Genomic DNA, 17465 nt, shown 5'->3' with positions numbered 1-17465 from the left:
TACATGTAATAGGCAAGTTTTATTAGTTTTGCAAACATTATATTTATACTTGCTAAAATGAAAGAGAGCATGAAGGAAGAAGCCAACACAGAGCTGGGGGCAATGGATTATTCAAAAGTCAGAGTATTCTTACTGGGTTGGACTTGACTAAGAATTCACATGAGAAGCAAATGCTCCTTTTACTATGACAGGATGTATGAGGTGGAAGAGTTGTCTGGAGTTAGGTGTTCCATGCTGGGCAGGATCTGAGCACAGCCTTAAGGATACTGTTCATGTCCCACCCTAATACCCTTGGCCTATTTTCTCTCCTACTCCTCCATCCTTTGTAAACTTGGTCATCTGATAAGCAACTGAAATCCTTAGAGCTATATATAGAATGGGAGAGATTTGGTTCTACCTGAGCCATTTTTAAAAGCTCTAAAGGTTTCCAAGGACTACATTCTTAAAAATGAGTCAACAGTGGGACAAGGAAGCCAAAGAAGTAAATGAAATCTTGAATTATATTCATAGAGGTAACCCCAAGGGAAGGCTAAGCAGAAACTGGACGACTGACCCCATTTAGGTATGCGACAGTGAAGAGGACTTTAGAATTAGATGATTATGCAGGTTCCCTTTTAACTTCCCAATTTTCTGATATTCCTACCATTCTCTGGCCTGATTAGATGACATCAGAAATATCCAGTGTCCCAAAAGACTTAGTTCACTTTAAAATTTTGATGTCACTAAGACTTCTGGAGCATCTTGTATTGTGCAGTTCACTCTGGGGTACCATATTTTAGGAAGGACTATTGACAATCTGAGGGAAATTAAGAGAAAAATTACTTGTTGGGGTAGGGGACTGGACATAGAAGAAACTGGAGATGCTTGTCTTGGAGAAGACCAAGGAGAATAAAATATTGATTTTCATGTAATTTGCAGTTGCTTCATTATTTCAGTCATATCTGACTCTCTGTGATCCCCTTTGGAGTTTTCTAAGCAAATTGGCATCCCACCAATAACTGGCAAGGCACCATTATGTAATTTTCTGGTGTCAAATTGGTGACAACAACACAGAACATCCAGACCCATCTCTCAAAGGACTAATTGTTAATTTTTTTTCATACTTCCCCTGAAACCCAAAGACTTTGGTTTCCTGGATGCTGCCCTTCAGGTTATGGGAATAATACCCCTTAGATTGCTAATCAAAGTCATTTATGGTCAGAATTAAGATGGAGTCTGATTATATTTGAACCTCTGATTTTCATTCTTGATTAATGAAACGTTCTTGACAAATGCTTTTGTTCTGGTTCATTTTGTGCTGTTCTAAGAATTTCTCCTCTAGTGGCACAATATGTGTATTTCCCTAGCCATTCCTCTTATTCATGGTCCCAGTTCCAAAACCCAACAAAACAGAGTTGGGGTCACATTCCATTGTTCTTAGCTGAAATATTCAGGCAATTCAGGACTGCTTTGAATACTTTAACTTTTTCAAAGTTTGAGAAAAACAGGATGATGTGACTTGCCCAGGGTCACACACAGCTAGTGAATATCTGAGGCCAGATTTGAATTCAGGAAGATGAGTCCTCCATGTATCTCATAACCTTTTAATGCTTTTCAACCTGTTTTACTTCAAAAGGTCAAAAGAGATCATAGGGAGTAGCTAGGTGGCGCAATGGATAGAGTATCAGCCCTGGAGTCAGGAGGACCTGAGTTCAAATCTGACCTAACACAATAATTACCTAGCCGTGCAGTCTTGGGCAAGCTACTTAACCCCATTGTCTTGCAAAAACCTTAAAAAAAAGAGGTCATAGACAAACAATGAAGTATGTTGGCATTGGCATGTTAAATTTAATACATATATACATTAAATTCATGGTTTCCTTCATAATCCTTTTTTTTCCCGTTCTTTCTTTTTGGATATTGTATGCTGACATTTATTGATCCATAATACTAAGAAGAAAAATTTTTTAAAAGAAACAAAATACTCAGTACTCAGTACTCAACAGTACTGAGGTTGGCATAGTGATATAAAGTATCCTTATCCTCATTTTTAAATGAGGAAACTGAGTCTCAGAAAGGGGAAGAGATTGGTTTGGAGGGTTACCAAGTTAGTTTGAAGTGAACTCAGGTCTCCTGACTCCAATATTAGTTGTCATTCTAATAGAGAACAATGCCAAAACATGCAGTAGAAAAAGAGCCAGCTGGGACTCCATTGCTGCCACATATAATATCCTCCATTTTGTTATTTTTCTGGAGATCAGCCACAGGAAACTAGATGGTATCAATCATCTTTATTTCACAAAATGCAAGTGCATGCAATTAATCAGCATCTCTCAATTCTGGGGAAAAAAGAACCTAAAAATCTACTTGGTTCTTCCAATTTGGCCAAAACTCATCTTTTCCCCATCCCAACTTGGAAAGCCTCTAATCTTTTTTTTTTTTTCCAACTAGAATTCAGATTCCCTGTTCATTGTTTTTTTCAATTAATTACTCTTATTTGATTGATTGTTTTTAAGATTTAAGAGATTTAAAAATCTCTTACTCTCTATTCAGGGTCTTTGGACTAACTGGGGAGTCCATTGACCTATTTTTTAGGCCTGTTTTGCTAATAAATCACAGAACTCAAAATGTTTCCTCAGTTATTATAAATTATCCACCACATGGGCTCTGAAATCCCATCTAGTTCTATGATTTCGTAGTTATCTTCACGCAGTTGAAGAGCCATCACATAGAAATGAGGTCAAACCTGTCCCATTTGACCCCAGAGAGAGAAAAACAAGAAGCCATGGATAGACGTTATAAGAAAGAGCTTTTGTTTTGATCTATGAACAAATGTCCAGATAATGATTGCTGTCCCAAAACTTACCAGGTTCCTAGTTCAAGAAGAGAATGGCCAACTAAGTGGTTGGGATGTATCATATTCTAAATGAAGCCTTTCTAGACCCTCCTCTCAGTTGCTAGTGTTGGACTCCCCCAAACTATTTTCTATCTATTTTATCTATACTTTCTTATATTTATACCTATTGTTTTTCCTTGGCTGGACTATAAACTAAAAAAAAAAAATCCTGACTATAAAGGTCAGAATTTCTCTCATTCTTGTCTTTGTATGCCCAGCAACTGGTACAATGCCTTGCATTATTAAATACTTATAGATGGATTGATCGATGCTGGTGAGAAGATTCTTGTTCCAATGCCACTTGGGTTGGGCATTTTCTAATATCTTTTTCCTCCTCTGGAATTCAAGACAAGAAGAAGGCAAGAGACTCTCCAACATGTCCTATCCTTCCTGTCTCTCTCTCTCTCTCAGGTCTGTACCAGAGGGCACAGAGACCTTCGAAGTCTATGGCACCCCAGGTGTGGACATCTACATCTCCCCAAACATGAAGTCTTCAAGGGAACGAGCCGACACCAGGAGATGGCACTTCAACAGGGGGCTTGAGATCATAGTCGTCATGAACTCTCCAAGCAATGACCTGAATGACAGTCATGTAAGCAGATACCTTATGTCAAAATGGAGATTCAGGGGACAATATTTGAGTGATTGGAATCTCCTCTCAAGGGAACTCAATCACTGGGTGACCCTCAGTGAAATACTTCTCCTCCCTGGGCTTCTCTCCTTTCCTCATTTTAGAAAAAGGAGGTGAACTTAATTAATTCCAGTGTCCTTATTTCTGACATTTGATGCCCTCTGGACTCCCCCAGTTATCCCATTCCATAATCTCAGCCTAGTTCCATGGATTTCTTTTCCTAGAGCCATGCAAAATCCATGAAACCCATCACCATCATTTTTTAACCTCCCACTACCCAACTGCTGGTACTGCCTAGCAGAGTGTTAGATACATAATTGAGGCTTGTGGTTCAAGGGAGAGAACCTTGGTTGAGTGTTCAAGGATCTGGGTTCTAGTCCCAGGTCTCTGGTTCTCCAGTAGACCTTTCCTTCCCACCTCTGAATTCAGAGCTGAATTATTCCTTGATTTGATAATTGTTTCAGTGTCAGTTTTGTGAGATCTGAACACAACCCCATCCTGCCCTTGGATTTGGGATGAAGGGGGCAAGCATGAGTTATCCCATGTTTGGGGCCAGCCTCATTCCTGGGATTCAATAAATGGGCAGCAGTAATTATAGATTTGTGGCATGTCTAGGAAGAAAAGTTCTGTTTCCTCATAAAGTAGGTGAAGTGTTGATTTTAGTTAAACAGGTCAGAGCCAGAGATCTGAGAGCTGAGAAATAAATCCTCAACTGTGAAGTATCCATGGAAAATAGCTGTGACACAGTAATTTGAGCACTAAGCATGAATGTTGCTGCCTTAGACAGCTTTGTTATTCTTCATAGAACTAGAGAAACATAGAGTCTCAGAACTGAGCAGGAATGGGGGGTAAGTTGAGGGTTAGCCCATGAAATGTCAGAGTTGGGAGGGTCCTTAGAACACAGAATGTCAGAGTTGGGAGGGTTTTTAGACCAGGGAATGTCAGAACTGGGAGGAAATATAGAGATTATTTTCTTCACCTTTGTTTAGTTGCTTCAATTGTGTCTGAATATACATGACACCATTGGGGTTTCTTGGCAAAGATACTGGTGTGATTTCTTTCATTCTATAAATAAATAAACCAAGACCCAGGATGGAACAATGTCTTCTTCAGGTCACATGGATAATGTCAGGGTTGGAGCTAAAATTTAAGACCATATAGGAGTCATTGTAAATGATGACCTTTAAGAATTAAAGCCAGATCTGAAGCTGCCACCAAATCTAGCTGTGTGAATGACTTGGGGAGGGTCAGTGCTGGGGGAAGAGGGAAATGAGGGAGGAATTATCCAGAATGGAACATCATGTCACTTCTACTATGGATGAACCTACCACCCTTGTCCTTTGTCTTCATGAATATTCCCATTTTCCAGATAGGTCAGTTGAGGTCCAGAGACTAAATATTGCATAAACTGTTGAAGACTTTTGTGTCCCCACTGAGTCATCCATCTTCTCTTGGCTCTACTTTATGAGTTCCCCATAACCAAACCCATCTGTAATTTGGTCCCCCTTTAGAAGAATGGGGAGATTAGATATCTTAGGGAGCATCAGTGCCCCTGAGGGCTGAAGCTATTGCCTTGCTGGGTCACCTGCCTTGGTTGCTGGCTTCTAGGGTAGTCAGTGTCTGCAGGTGGTGGCTGTGACTCAGGGACCATCTCTTCTCACAGGTTCAGATCTCCTACCATTCCAAGGATGACTCCTTTGCCCTGGCCCATGCTGTCCTCTACCTTACTTGTGTAGGTAAGTGATGGGGGGTATGACAATGAAGGTCCTATCCAGCTCCTCAGAGTAAACAGCTCTGTGCTCTAATATTAAAGCTCTGTTCTCCAATAATCCCAAGATAAGGACCCTGGGCCTGGCTCTAACATTTAAGAGACCATATTTCAGATCTCAAAATACGAGACTGTGGATATGGGGTCTACCTTCAATGAGGCTGAAATTGGCCCATTCAGCCCCCCCCCCCCATCCTGTGTTATTCTTGTCTAAGTGCTCCTGACAAAGATCCAAGTATCATGGCACCTAGCCAGAAGGGACCTTAGCAATCAAAACCCACTATAGTCAAAAGAATGCTAGGAGATCTGGGTTCAGATTCATTTCCCATTCTTTCCTGGCTACCTAAGATCCTAAGCAGGTCTAATTGGCTTTCTGTGCTCTAATTTTCTCATTTTTGAAAAATGGAAAGTTTAGAGAGTCATTAGCCTATAGTGTGGAGACTACTGGCCTCAGAACCAGGAGGGCCTGAATTCAAAACTTACTTCTGTCTCAAACTGGCTGTGTGAGCCTGAGCAAAGCCCTTAAACTCTTACTTACCATGGCAGCTCTCCGGGACTCTAAAGTGCTCATATCAAGGCTTTGATAGAGGAAACTTCTCACTGGCAGCAACCTCTGCCAAAGAAATCTCAGGTTCAGGCCAAAAAGAAATTATTTTGCTTAATTCATAGTCCTTTTTAAGTTGTACAATTCTGGAAGCATGTAGGTTATTGTTATTAGTGCAACCTGATTCTTCCATAGGGTAGCTAGGAGGTGACAAAGTGCATATAAATACATCTTCCCAAGTTCAAATTTACCCTCAGACACATGCTAGCTGTGTGATTCTGGGCAAGTCACTTTATCTTATTTGCCTCAGTTTTCTCATATGTAAAAGGAGTGGAAAAAGAAAATGGTAAACTACTCTAGTATCTTTGTCAAGAAAAGCCCCAAATAGGGTCATGGAGAGTTGGACATGACTGAAACAAGTGAACCACAAATTTTATTCTATAGGTGGTTCATGCAGTCAGTCATTCACTGAATAATGATGGAGTATGGGGTAGAAAAACATGACTTACACCCAATCGATCTGGGTTTGAATCCTGACTCCAACACTTATTTAGCCATGAAACTCTGAGCAAGTCCCTTCCCCAGTGTGAACCTGTGTATGGGCCAGAGTTTTTCTCCAGGGGACAGTCAAAAGAGCCTTGGCTTTGAAGGTAAGGGTCCTGGCTTTGAGGGATAGCTCTGTGGGACCCTAGGAAAGTCTTTTGGCTTCCCTGGGACTCAGTTTCCTCATCTGTAAGATGAGAGCATGGAACTACATGATCTCTGAGGTCTCTTCCAGCTTTGATCCTCTTATAAGAATTAATCTGTCAAGAAGACAGTCTTCTTGGGCATCTGCCATCTATGACCTACTCCTGGGGGTTGAAGACCAGCCTAGGGCAGGCCAAGACCCCTGTCCTGACTCATCCCTCTTTCTTTTCGCAATGATGCAGATATCTCTCTGGACACCGACATGAATTGTGATGGCAAAGTAGAGAGAAACTACGTGGATAAGGTACTCAATCACTTCTCGCATGGTGCCAGATGTGTCAGGGAATTCAGTTGGGGAATCCTCTTTGGAGCTTTCTCTAGACCCACTCAAGCCCAGACAGGGAACTTACTGGTATTCCTCTGCTACAGAAGTCATAGCTCAATCTAGGAAGCCAAGAGGAAGTCAGGAAAACTCTCCCTCTTTAAAGGACAATCTGTGAGCAATTTTTATTGAGAGTATGTTTACTCTGTGCTCAGTCTAGAGCTAAGAGCTACCAGTCAATCAACAAACATTTATTAAGGATCTACTATGTGCCAACTACATTCTGGGGATATGAAGAAGTGCAAAACCACAGTCTCAGCCCTCAGAGTTTATATTCTAATGTGGGAGATGACGTGTAAATAACTATGTATATTCAAAACATATTCAGTATAAATGGAAGGTTGACTCAGAGGAAGTCACTGGCTGACCCTGCTATTAAGGAGCTTATAGTCTAATTGAAGAGTCAAAGTTTATATACATGAAATGGAGAATAATTAATTGCCCATCATATGGCAATGCCTTCCTTAGCAGTCTTCTGCCTCTATTTTCCCTTTCCTCCATCATCCATTAGCAATGCATCCTTCACACTGTCACCTACACAGATCTGATTAGGTCACACTCTGCTCGAAAAGCTTTAGCAGTTCCCTACTCTCTCCTGAGGCAAGTTCAGTGTGCTTTGTCTGGCATTCAAGGTCCTTGACCATCTGGCACATTCCTTTCTTTCCAGCCTTATCTCCTGGTATTCTCCTCCACATAGTCCATATTCTAATCAAACTGTTTCACTCTACATCCTCTGAGTGGGGGTGTGTGTTCAGACCTGAAAGTCCTTCACCCCGCAGTTGATGAGCTCTTCCCCATTCTTCCAGACCCATTTCTAAAGCTGCCTCCTCCAGGAAGTCTTCCCTGATTATTCTTTAGGTCAATAATGTCCCTTCTCCTTGGATCTCTCAAGAACTTGACTCTGACCCGCTCTAATGCACTTAGCAATGGGTATTCTATGTATCTGTTATATCCCTTTACTAGACAGGGAGTTCTATGAGGGCAGGAACCATGTCTTATCCAAACATTGGTGACCTTCACTGTGTTCTGCATACAGTAGGTGTTTAAGAAATGCTTGTGTATTAATTTGAACTATAGAAGGCTATTAAGTTCCATGTATGACCCTATGTATTCTTATAGCCTATATAAAAATTGAGGATGGGGTGTGTGGAAAATTCAGGTAGGAAATGAGACATATAATGCTTTAAATAGGATCTAGAGGTGAATAAGAGGGAGAGGGAATTCTAGGAAGGAGGAAACAGGATAAACCTAGCCAAGAGAAGAGACTGAAAAGAGCAACCATGAGGGGATGGTGAAAAGGATCTAGCTGGAATGGAAACTGAAGCTAGATTTGGTGTGAATTGAGCATGAAAAGCCTGAATGAGGGATGAAGAAATCTAGATTTGATCCCAGAGATGCTGGAGAACCAAGAAAGTTTCTGAAGCAGAGGAGAGACATAATGAAAGTGTTTTTTGAGGAAGATTACTTTGGTGGCCTTTGGGGGAATGGGGAGGGCATGAAATCTTGGAGGATTGTTGTATCCCCAGGAGAGAGAACATAGGGTTTGCAGAGGGAGGAAGGCATGTCCAATACTTACCCCATTAGTGAACTATACTTTATGATTGACAGAGGCAATGGGTATGGGGACCTCGAGGACATGGAGCCGTCCTTTTGGTGAATTGTGACCGGGATGATCTCACCTGTGTCAACAAAGATAACTGTGACAAACGAGTGTGCTGCCTTGAAGGTATAACTGAAGATTTCTAGCCAGAAGACATAGAGGATAACCTGGGAGGCAGTGGAATGGGCTGACCTTGGCCCTGGGTGGGGGGAGGGCTCCTAGACCACAATGTTCCATTTGACCCATTGCTATCAACCCCTTAGCCCTGAGGTCTGATTCTAAAAGGGAAGGACTTCCATGATACTTTGGGTTATTCATAGCATGTAAGTGACTGCCAGTTTTGGGGAAGCATGGACTGGTATTAGATCAGATCCTACCAATTTATTCAAAAATTTGATATGGATTCTAATTTTGACTCTGCTATTAACTTCTCTTGTGACCTTGAGCAAACCATTTCTCTGAGTCTTGGTTTCCTTCTTTGGCAAATTAGATTTAATGTTGAATTTAATGATGAATGTTGAGATCCTTCCAGCTCTGAATCCTATAATCTTGTGACTTAGGATCATAAAACCATAGATTTATAGCTGAAAGAGGCCTCAGTGTTCTTCTAGCTTAATTCCTTCATTTTTCAGACAAGGAAACTGAAGACCTAGAGAGAGAAGATGACTGATTTAAGGTCACACAAAGAGTTATTGTCATAGTTAAGACTTGGGCCTAGGCATTTGAATTCCCAGCTCTAGGTTTTAACCTGAGTGCAATTACTTTCACTTGTGAGCCAAGATCCAAGGGATTAGGTGGAACAAGGAAAAGTTGGGAGGGTGGGAGGGGGGTCATTGGAATATGACAGTTAGGCTGGTAGGAATATCCTGTGGACCTGAGCTACCCTTTGCTTCTGGATCCTCAGACCTTCAGGACATGTCGCTCATGATCCTGAAGACACAGGGCCCCACTGCCCTCTTTGATGACCACAAGCTAGTTCTTCACGTTTCCAGTTTTGATGCCGAGAGGGCTCGAGTCTTCCATGCCTGTGGTGAGTCAATCCCCTTACTGCTTCTATCAGAGCCCCCATCCCCAAGAGAGATGTCTACTGAATGGTGTTTCCTTCAGTGGGGATGAGACCATGCACACTTTTCCCTCCAGTGCTTTTGTATAATCAAAGAAATAGCTAACGGGGAGGGATATTCCAGTATCCTAGAATTAGAAGGGTCCTCAGAGAACATCTACTCTAAGCTGACTAAACATGAGCAGCAATCCTTTCTGTGACATCCCTGAAAAATGATCTTCCAACTTCTGCTGGAAGATATATGGGGATGGGAAATTCACTCTTTCAGGAGGAAACCCATTCAAATTTCACTCAGCTGTCCTTGATTTTCTTTGATATCAAGCCAAAAACTGCCCCAGAAACCTCTTCCCATTGCTTCCTGTTCATTCTACCCTCTGGCCAGAAGGGAGATTCATATTCCACTTGACAGGACTTTGGGATTTAAAGACAGGGATTACATCTCTCCAGCCCCTCATGGATTCACTAGGCTAAACATCTCTTCAAGGACAGAAGTTTCTCTAGGCAAAGCCAGGAAAGGCAAGATAATGGAGAACAGGATCTGAGGATCTGGGTTCAAATTTTGCTTCTGATTGTTTCTTACATGGATGACCCTAGTCAAATGACTTCAATTCCCTGAACTTCAATTTCCTCATATGTAAAATAAAGGGACTGGATGAGATGGTCCCTTCCAGTCCTAAATCTATATTTTTATAGTTTCTGGACACAAGGAGTTTGCATTCTCTGAGATGAACCCAAGGTAATTTGAGAAGGGAGAGAGCATTGGCAAATTGGGGGACATCCATCAGGGCATCACAGAAGAGAAGATCCCTCAATTGAGTTGTGATGATAGCATGATGGGATGGAAAGAACCCTAACAGTGGAGTCAAAGGAATTGATGCTTATGTGAGCCTTATCAAGTCACTTCAACAGTCAGGGCTTCAGTTTCCTCATAGATAAAACAGAAAGGTTGGAAAGCAGACAGTTTTGGAAATCCCTTATAATGCTACATCTATGAGGTGGGCATGATGGATATGGTGGAAGAAGGGTAGAATGTTAATGAAGACTCTGAGGTTATGAAACCTGGGGGTCTGGAAAGATAGTAGTGTCATCAATAGGCTTTCTAGATTCACAGGCACTTATGTCACTTTGGATTCGGGGGATTGTTTTCTGCCTTAAGCACACAGAGCTGAGTACCAATAGGAAAGCAAGAAATGATGGAGTTGAGGTCAAGTCTAGCCTGCTGCTGCCTCTCTGAATGGTACCAATAAGATTTTTTGTGGTTCCTATCCCTAGATGAGATGACTCTGGGTAAAGATAACAAGAAGCTTTTTCTGCCTATAGGAGGACTTCATGACTTGCCTCACCCTACATGTCTCTAGGTCTTTAAGATATGGGTGACTTCCTCCTCCTTCTCCTCTCCTTAACTCCCTATGTCCCATCCCTCCTCTTCAGGTCCTGAGGACTCATGCGAATCCTACAGGTATGTTCTAGGACCAAACATCGTGTCCTATGTGGTTCCTCGCTTCAATGGGGAAGAAGAAAGGTTCTATGTAGAAGGACTTTGCTTCCCTGATGCTGGTTTCTCTGGGCTCATCACCTTTCATGTCACCTTGTTGGATGGTTCCAATCAGGTATGAAGGGCAGAGGTGGGGGATACATGATACTGATGCTAAGTCCCAGGGGTAGGTAGGTAAGTGTGCTTCCAAGGCAGTTAGCCATAACTTAGTTGTGGAAAGGAGCTCATAGAATTGGGTCACTTCTTCAGAGAAGACTTCACCTAGTCCTATGAGGTTGGGCCTCTGATGTTCCTAGCACTAGGGCCTTATTGTGGTTCCAAGTACAGGTCAGGTCAGCATCAAGGTATACTAGTTTCAGTATCCATGGGATCACTCATCAACATTTTGTCCATGTCTCTCAGAATTAAATTGATGTCAGTCTTAATCCTCCTTCATCTCTCTGGCCATCCTCACCCCCTCTACTAAGCCTCAGTCTTTTCAAACTCAACCATCATCTGGCTACCTCCATACCCCATCATCAGGGAGGAAGAAAAATTGATACATGGGACAATGTGATAATAACTGATGTCAATAATCCAGAGAAAGAACCATTTTCTTTGCCATTGAGAGAGAGAGAGAGAGAGAGAGAGAGGAGAGAGAGGGAGAAGGTAGTTAGAGTATGTAGGGGGAGAAGAAAACCAAATGAGAATTTTCAATGGTAGAGTAATACACCTCTAAGGAGTTTGACTATCTGGTGGATTTTTCTCTGTGTCTCTGTTTAAATTTCCTTGTAGTATGTGAGTATGTGTGTGTATGTGTGTGTGAGAGAGACAGAGACAGAGAGAGAGAGAAAGAGAGAGAGAGAATAGAGAGAAAGTATAAGACACAGAGTATACAAGGCTAGAAGACAGTGAGTGATGGTCTGCTCTTGACAACACCATCTGAACCCTTCCTTATTTCCTTGAGTGAGTTTAATTCAGAGATGACTAATCCCTGGAAGTCTATAGTTACCCCAACACCTTGATGACCAGGGTCTACCTCAGAATTCCACAAGAGTTTATAAAATGATACTCTTTATTGATGATCATCTGATGTGGCTTTTCTGATGCTTCCCCATAGGATTTTCCAGAGTCCCCAATCTTCACAGACACTGTGGTATTCCGTGTGGCCCCTTGGATCATGACCCCAAGCACCCTTCCACCTGTGGAGGTGTATGTGTGCAAGTGAGTCTGATGGCAGATGAAGGTGATGGGAAACACTGTTCTCCTTTTCCATTGGGGGGATGGGGTTCCTGTTACATTTCTCAGTCCCCTGGTCATTTCTTGAGACACCTAATATTTTGACCTGTCCATAGAGTAAGGAACAACACAAATTTTGTGGAAGCAGTTGCACAGTTGGCAAAGAAAGCAGGCTGCAAGCTGACCATCTGTCCCCAGAATGAGAACCGCAATGACCGCTGGATACAGGTGAGGAGATTTCTCCATTGAAAGAAAGTGGTGAGCCATAGAGATGGAGACTGAGAGGAGGAAAGATGGAGGGCGGGGCGGATATGACAGAGAGACAGAGAAGCAGGGGAAAGAAAGAGAGAGAGAGAGAGAGAGAGAGAGAGAGAGAGAGAGAGAGAGAGAGAGAGAGAGAGCATCTGAGGATGCAGAAATCTGTTGATTCCTCTCCCCTGAAAGGATCAATGGGCAGGGCATCCTAAGACCTTTATAAAAGGATTCCATTATCCTCAAGGAAGGGAGTACTGACATCAAATTTGGCCTCAGACACTTGCTAGCTGTGTGACTCTGAGAACAATCATTCAGTTTCTTTACCTATAATACCAGCTAGAGAAGAAAATGGCACACCACTCTGCTAATCTTTGCCAAGAAAACCCAAGAAAAATGAGCTCACAAAGAATTGGACACAACTGAAAAATTACTGAATGACAATAATATTCTGTTCCTTCATAGGATGAGATGGAATTGGGGTATATCCAGGCTCCACACAAGACTTTCCCTGTGGTCTTTGACTCCCCACGGAATGGCGAACTCCAGGACTTTCCCTACAAACGGATCCTGGTGGGTGGTCCATTCTTCTTCCTAGCCAAGACTGTAGAGTCAAACAGTAGCTTCTATTTGAACTGTCCCAAGAGGTCCATCTGGACACATGAGTCAGGGGGGGGAAGGTATGGGGAGTCCATTCAAGCCTAGACCCTAACAGGGGCCTCTGCTTTGTCAGCATCTCTTCTTGTGAATCAATTCAAGTGACTCTCCCATTGTTCAGTATACTCAAGTGACAAATACTCTGAGTAGACAAAGTAATAGGAATAGAATTAGACTTAGAAAGGGTCAGAGGTGGAAGGAGAAACTTAACAGAGAATATCAGAACTGGAAGAAGCCTTAGAACAGAGAATGTCAAAATTGGGAAAGGCCTTACAGAGAATACAGGATTTCAGAGCAGGAAGGACCCTTAGAACATAAAAATTCAGAGCCATAGGGGCAGCTAGGTGGCACAGTGGATAGAACACCAGCCATGGAATCAGGAGAACCTGAGTTCATCTGGCCTCAGACACTTAATAATAAGCTAATTGTGTGACCTTGGGCAAGTCACTCTTAACCCCATTGCCTTAAATTAAAAAAAAAATTCAGATCCATTAGGATAGAGAATGTCAGAGCTGGGAGGTTCTTGGACCATAGAATGTCAGAGCTGAGAGGACTCTTAGAACACAGAATGTCAGAACTTGGAGGGGTCTCAGAACACAGGATGTCAGAATGTTTCCTGATCTACAGACTGAGTAGAATGTTCTCCAGTGCCTTCAAGGTGCCACTGGTAGCCAGAGAGAACTGAGATACGCTCTGGGACTAAAAGCACATTGAGAAATAGCTATCTGTCTCCAGTTCTGGCTGTTTCCTGAGCTCTTAATTCACTATATCCTCTCTGCCAGGGCCCGGACTTTGGCTATGTGACCAGGGAACCACGAGACAAGTCTGTCAGTGGCCTGGACTCCTTTGGAAACTTGGAAGTCAGCCCTCCTGTTGTGGCCAATGGGAAGGAGTACCCCTTGGGAAGAATCCTTATCGGGGGCAACTTGCCTGGGTAAGTGAGAAAGAGAAGAATGGAGCATCCAGGCATGGATATTAGAGGTGCCTAATACAGAGCAAGTATTTACCTAGCTCCTACTATCCCAGGCTATTTATGTCACTTTGTCCCCCACCCCAATAACCTTGTGAGATAGCAGCTATTATCCCCATTTTATAATTGAGGAAAAACTGAGGCAGACAGAGATAAGTAACTTGCCCAGGTTCTCACAGTTAACTAGGAGGTAGGCTTCTGAGGCTAGATTCAAATTTTAGGACTACCTAAATCCAAGCCCAGAGCTCTGTCCAGGGTGCCATTTAGCTGCGCCCCCCGGGACAGAAAATGTTCATAGGCCGTATTGAGAATGCATTGATTTCATCTCAGAGATAGTTACTGAGTGACTAACCTAAACAAAACCCTGTGTAAGCATCTGGAGGGATATAGATTATAGGAAAGACGCAATGCTGCTCTGGTGGAGCTTATAGTATAGTTCTAAGAACAAACATGAGGGGTGGCTAGGTGGTGTAGTGGATAAAGCACTGGCCCTGGAGTCAGGAGTACCTGGGTTCAAATCCAGTCTCAGACACTTAATAATGACCTAGCTGTGTGGCCTTGGGCAAGCCACTTAACCCTGTTTGCCTTACAAAAAAAAACAAAACTAAAAAAACCCAAACACGAGTCCTTAGTACAGAGTAGATTCCCCAGGACTTTATCCAAAAGCTGGCTCTACCATTTTCTAACTGTGGGACCTTAGATAAGTCTCTGAGCCTCTTCTGGTAAATGAGGGAAGAGACTCTTGGTCCTGCTATGCCAGCCTCACAAGGTGGTGAGTGTAGATGAAATCGAATTGAAAATAATAATAGTAACTAGTAATTATTTAATGTTGAAAGGTTTGCAAAGTAATTTACATCTGTCATCTCATCTGAGCTTCCTGATCATCCTGGGCGGGAGGAGGCTATTATTATCCTCATTTTACAGATCGGGAAACTGAGGCTCAGCGAATTGAAGGGACTTGCCTGTGTTAACACAGTGAGAGTCAACTGATACTGTTCAGCTCTTATTGCCTTGAATCATGTTATAAACTAAACTGTCATAAACTTGTCTGAGTTTTTATTATTATTGTGGTTATCATCCAAAGATGTGATGACCACCCCCCAAGGAGCCCCGGGGAGGGATGCTGGAAGGAGAGCTAATGGTCTCCCCAAGCAGAGCGCATAAGCACAGTGAGCATGACCAGAGCTCTCCCTGAGGGGCAGTCCAGTATCCTAGATGGAGGAAACATGGGTTCAAGTGTAGACTCCGGTCTACATGTAGATAAGCTTTGTGACCTTGGTCTGGTCACACTCTTGGTGTCCCAGGCAGCTCTCAAAGACTATTAGTTTTCTGTCCCAGGGAAATCAAGGTCTAGTCTATCTTGTTATCATCTCACACTGAATATTATAAAGTACTGGGCCCTGGAGTCAGAAGGACCTGAGTTCAAATCCAGCCTCAGACACTTTCTAGCTTTGTGACCCTGTTTGGATAAGGGACCATCCAAAATCCAGCATCTGACTCAATGTCTGTGGGACCCTGAGTAGGTGACAACTGTCAATGCCCCCAGAAACTTTCTAAGACCAAAAATGCAGGAAAAATTCAGATTTCATTTAGGAGAAGAATTTAATTTCTTGGTTGTTCCCAACATGAATGAAATCAGAGTTTTTGTTAAACCAAACCAAACCAAACCAAACCATCCTGTTCCAAACAAAACAGCCTCTGTCATAAAATCACAAGTCCTCGGAGTTGGTCTGGACTTCAGAGACCATCCAGTGATCCCTTAATTGAGCAGGAATTCACAAATCCTTGACCAATGGCCATCAAATCCATGCACTAGAGGGGCAAACCCCTACCCCAAGGCAGCTTGTTCTGCTCATGCACAACTCTCAGCTTTAGGATGGTCTGGTTTTTATGGTCCAAAGTCTGCCTCTCCACCCTTCATCCCACAGCTCCCTGCTTTGCCCTGTGGGATCAAGTAGGTCAAAACTGACCCCTTTTCCACATGGCTGCCTTTTAAAACCAGAAGACTCATCATCAACCTTTAGTCTCCTTTGTGGGCCTAATTACTAACTCCTCCAGACCCCACAGTCAGGAAATAGGGAATCTGAAAAATCTGATGAATCTCAGAAGGTCCCATGCTCAGCACCTACCTGCCCTCAGAACTGGACACACCCTTCAATCCCTCAGGTACTTCCAATTTCACTCCTCCATAACAGGACCCAGCCCTCCACGCTTCAGTGAGTAATCTCATGCTGTGGCTAAAATTAATAAGTGACCAAAGCCCTGAGGGGATGAGCTTCTGTCTAATGAATTGGGCTGAGCCTTGGATGAAAGACAGACCTTTGGTTGCTAGGCCGATACACAAAGCCTTTCCAATTTTAGCAAGACCTATTAGAGCTCACCATACTTTCCAGACCCAAGATCATAATGAAGAACGCAAGAAATAGAGTAAGAAGGGATTCTGGAGAGCATTAGTTGAACTTTCAACTGCACTAAGAATTTTGGGACACCCTCCATGTATGTATGTGTCTGTCTGTCTGTCTATCTATCTATCTGTGTGTGTGTGTTTAATGTAAATAATATGATCACCCTGAATAGAGCCCTTTTAACATATATAATTTAAAAAACAAAAACAAAAACAAAAAAAAATTCTGGAGCAGCTAGGCAGCTCATTGGATAGAATACCAGCCCTGGAGACAGGAGGACCTGAGTTCAAATATGACCCCAGACACTTAATAATTACCTAGCTGTGTGATCTTGGGTGAGTCATTTAACTCTATTGCCTTACAAAAACCAAAACAAAACCAAACACACACACACACACACACACACACACACACACACACACACAAACACACACATAATTTATATACATGTATAATAGAAATAATATTCATCACTCTGCATATAGCCCTTTAGAGTATATATCTATATGTGTGTGTGTGTGTGTGTGTGTGTGTATAATAGAAACAAATATTTGTGTAGAGCATGTTTACATTGCCATATACATATATACATGGACATATATGTATGTTATGTATATATTTCATATAAAAATATGTATAAAATAGAAATAACCTATTTTTCATATAACTATATAGCATATATGTAGTATATATTTCTATATAGCATATATCTAATAGAAATAATACATTAATATATTGATATATCATATACATATCACTTTATATATATACCTAAATATTCCTTTACATATAAGTGTAATGTGATATATATTTTATATATATATGTATTTTTATGTTTGATGTTTATGTAACTTTATAGTAGTTATTTATGTGTGTATATGTGAACATTTGTATGTTCATATACGTGTGCATGTGCAG

At 42.1% G+C, this 17465-nt stretch overlaps 1 protein-coding gene across 1 annotated transcript in view; it reads left to right on the top strand.

Moving 5' to 3' along the window:
• PADI3 (peptidyl arginine deiminase 3) overlaps positions 1-17465 on the top strand; it is a 52756-nt gene that overhangs the window by 13962 nt on the left and 21329 nt on the right. Inside the window, exons 2-11 of the mRNA XM_074218293.1 lie at positions 3287-3467; positions 5170-5242; positions 6748-6809; positions 8496-8613; positions 9392-9517; positions 10982-11160; positions 12145-12248; positions 12380-12491; positions 12981-13088; positions 13955-14106. Of these exons, the coding sequence (XP_074074394.1) occupies positions 3287-3467; positions 5170-5242; positions 6748-6809; positions 8496-8613; positions 9392-9517; positions 10982-11160; positions 12145-12248; positions 12380-12491; positions 12981-13088; positions 13955-14106 (1215 nt within the window). The remainder of the gene's footprint in view (positions 1-3286; positions 3468-5169; positions 5243-6747; positions 6810-8495; positions 8614-9391; positions 9518-10981; positions 11161-12144; positions 12249-12379; positions 12492-12980; positions 13089-13954; positions 14107-17465) is intronic.

This window comes from Macrotis lagotis, chromosome 1 (assembly GCF_037893015.1).
Source record: "Macrotis lagotis isolate mMagLag1 chromosome 1, bilby.v1.9.chrom.fasta, whole genome shotgun sequence".
NCBI lineage: Eukaryota > Metazoa > Chordata > Mammalia > Peramelemorphia > Peramelidae > Macrotis > Macrotis lagotis.
The sequence above is the reverse complement of the archived record's forward strand: the minus strand, read 5'-3'. Positions and strand labels throughout refer to the sequence as shown.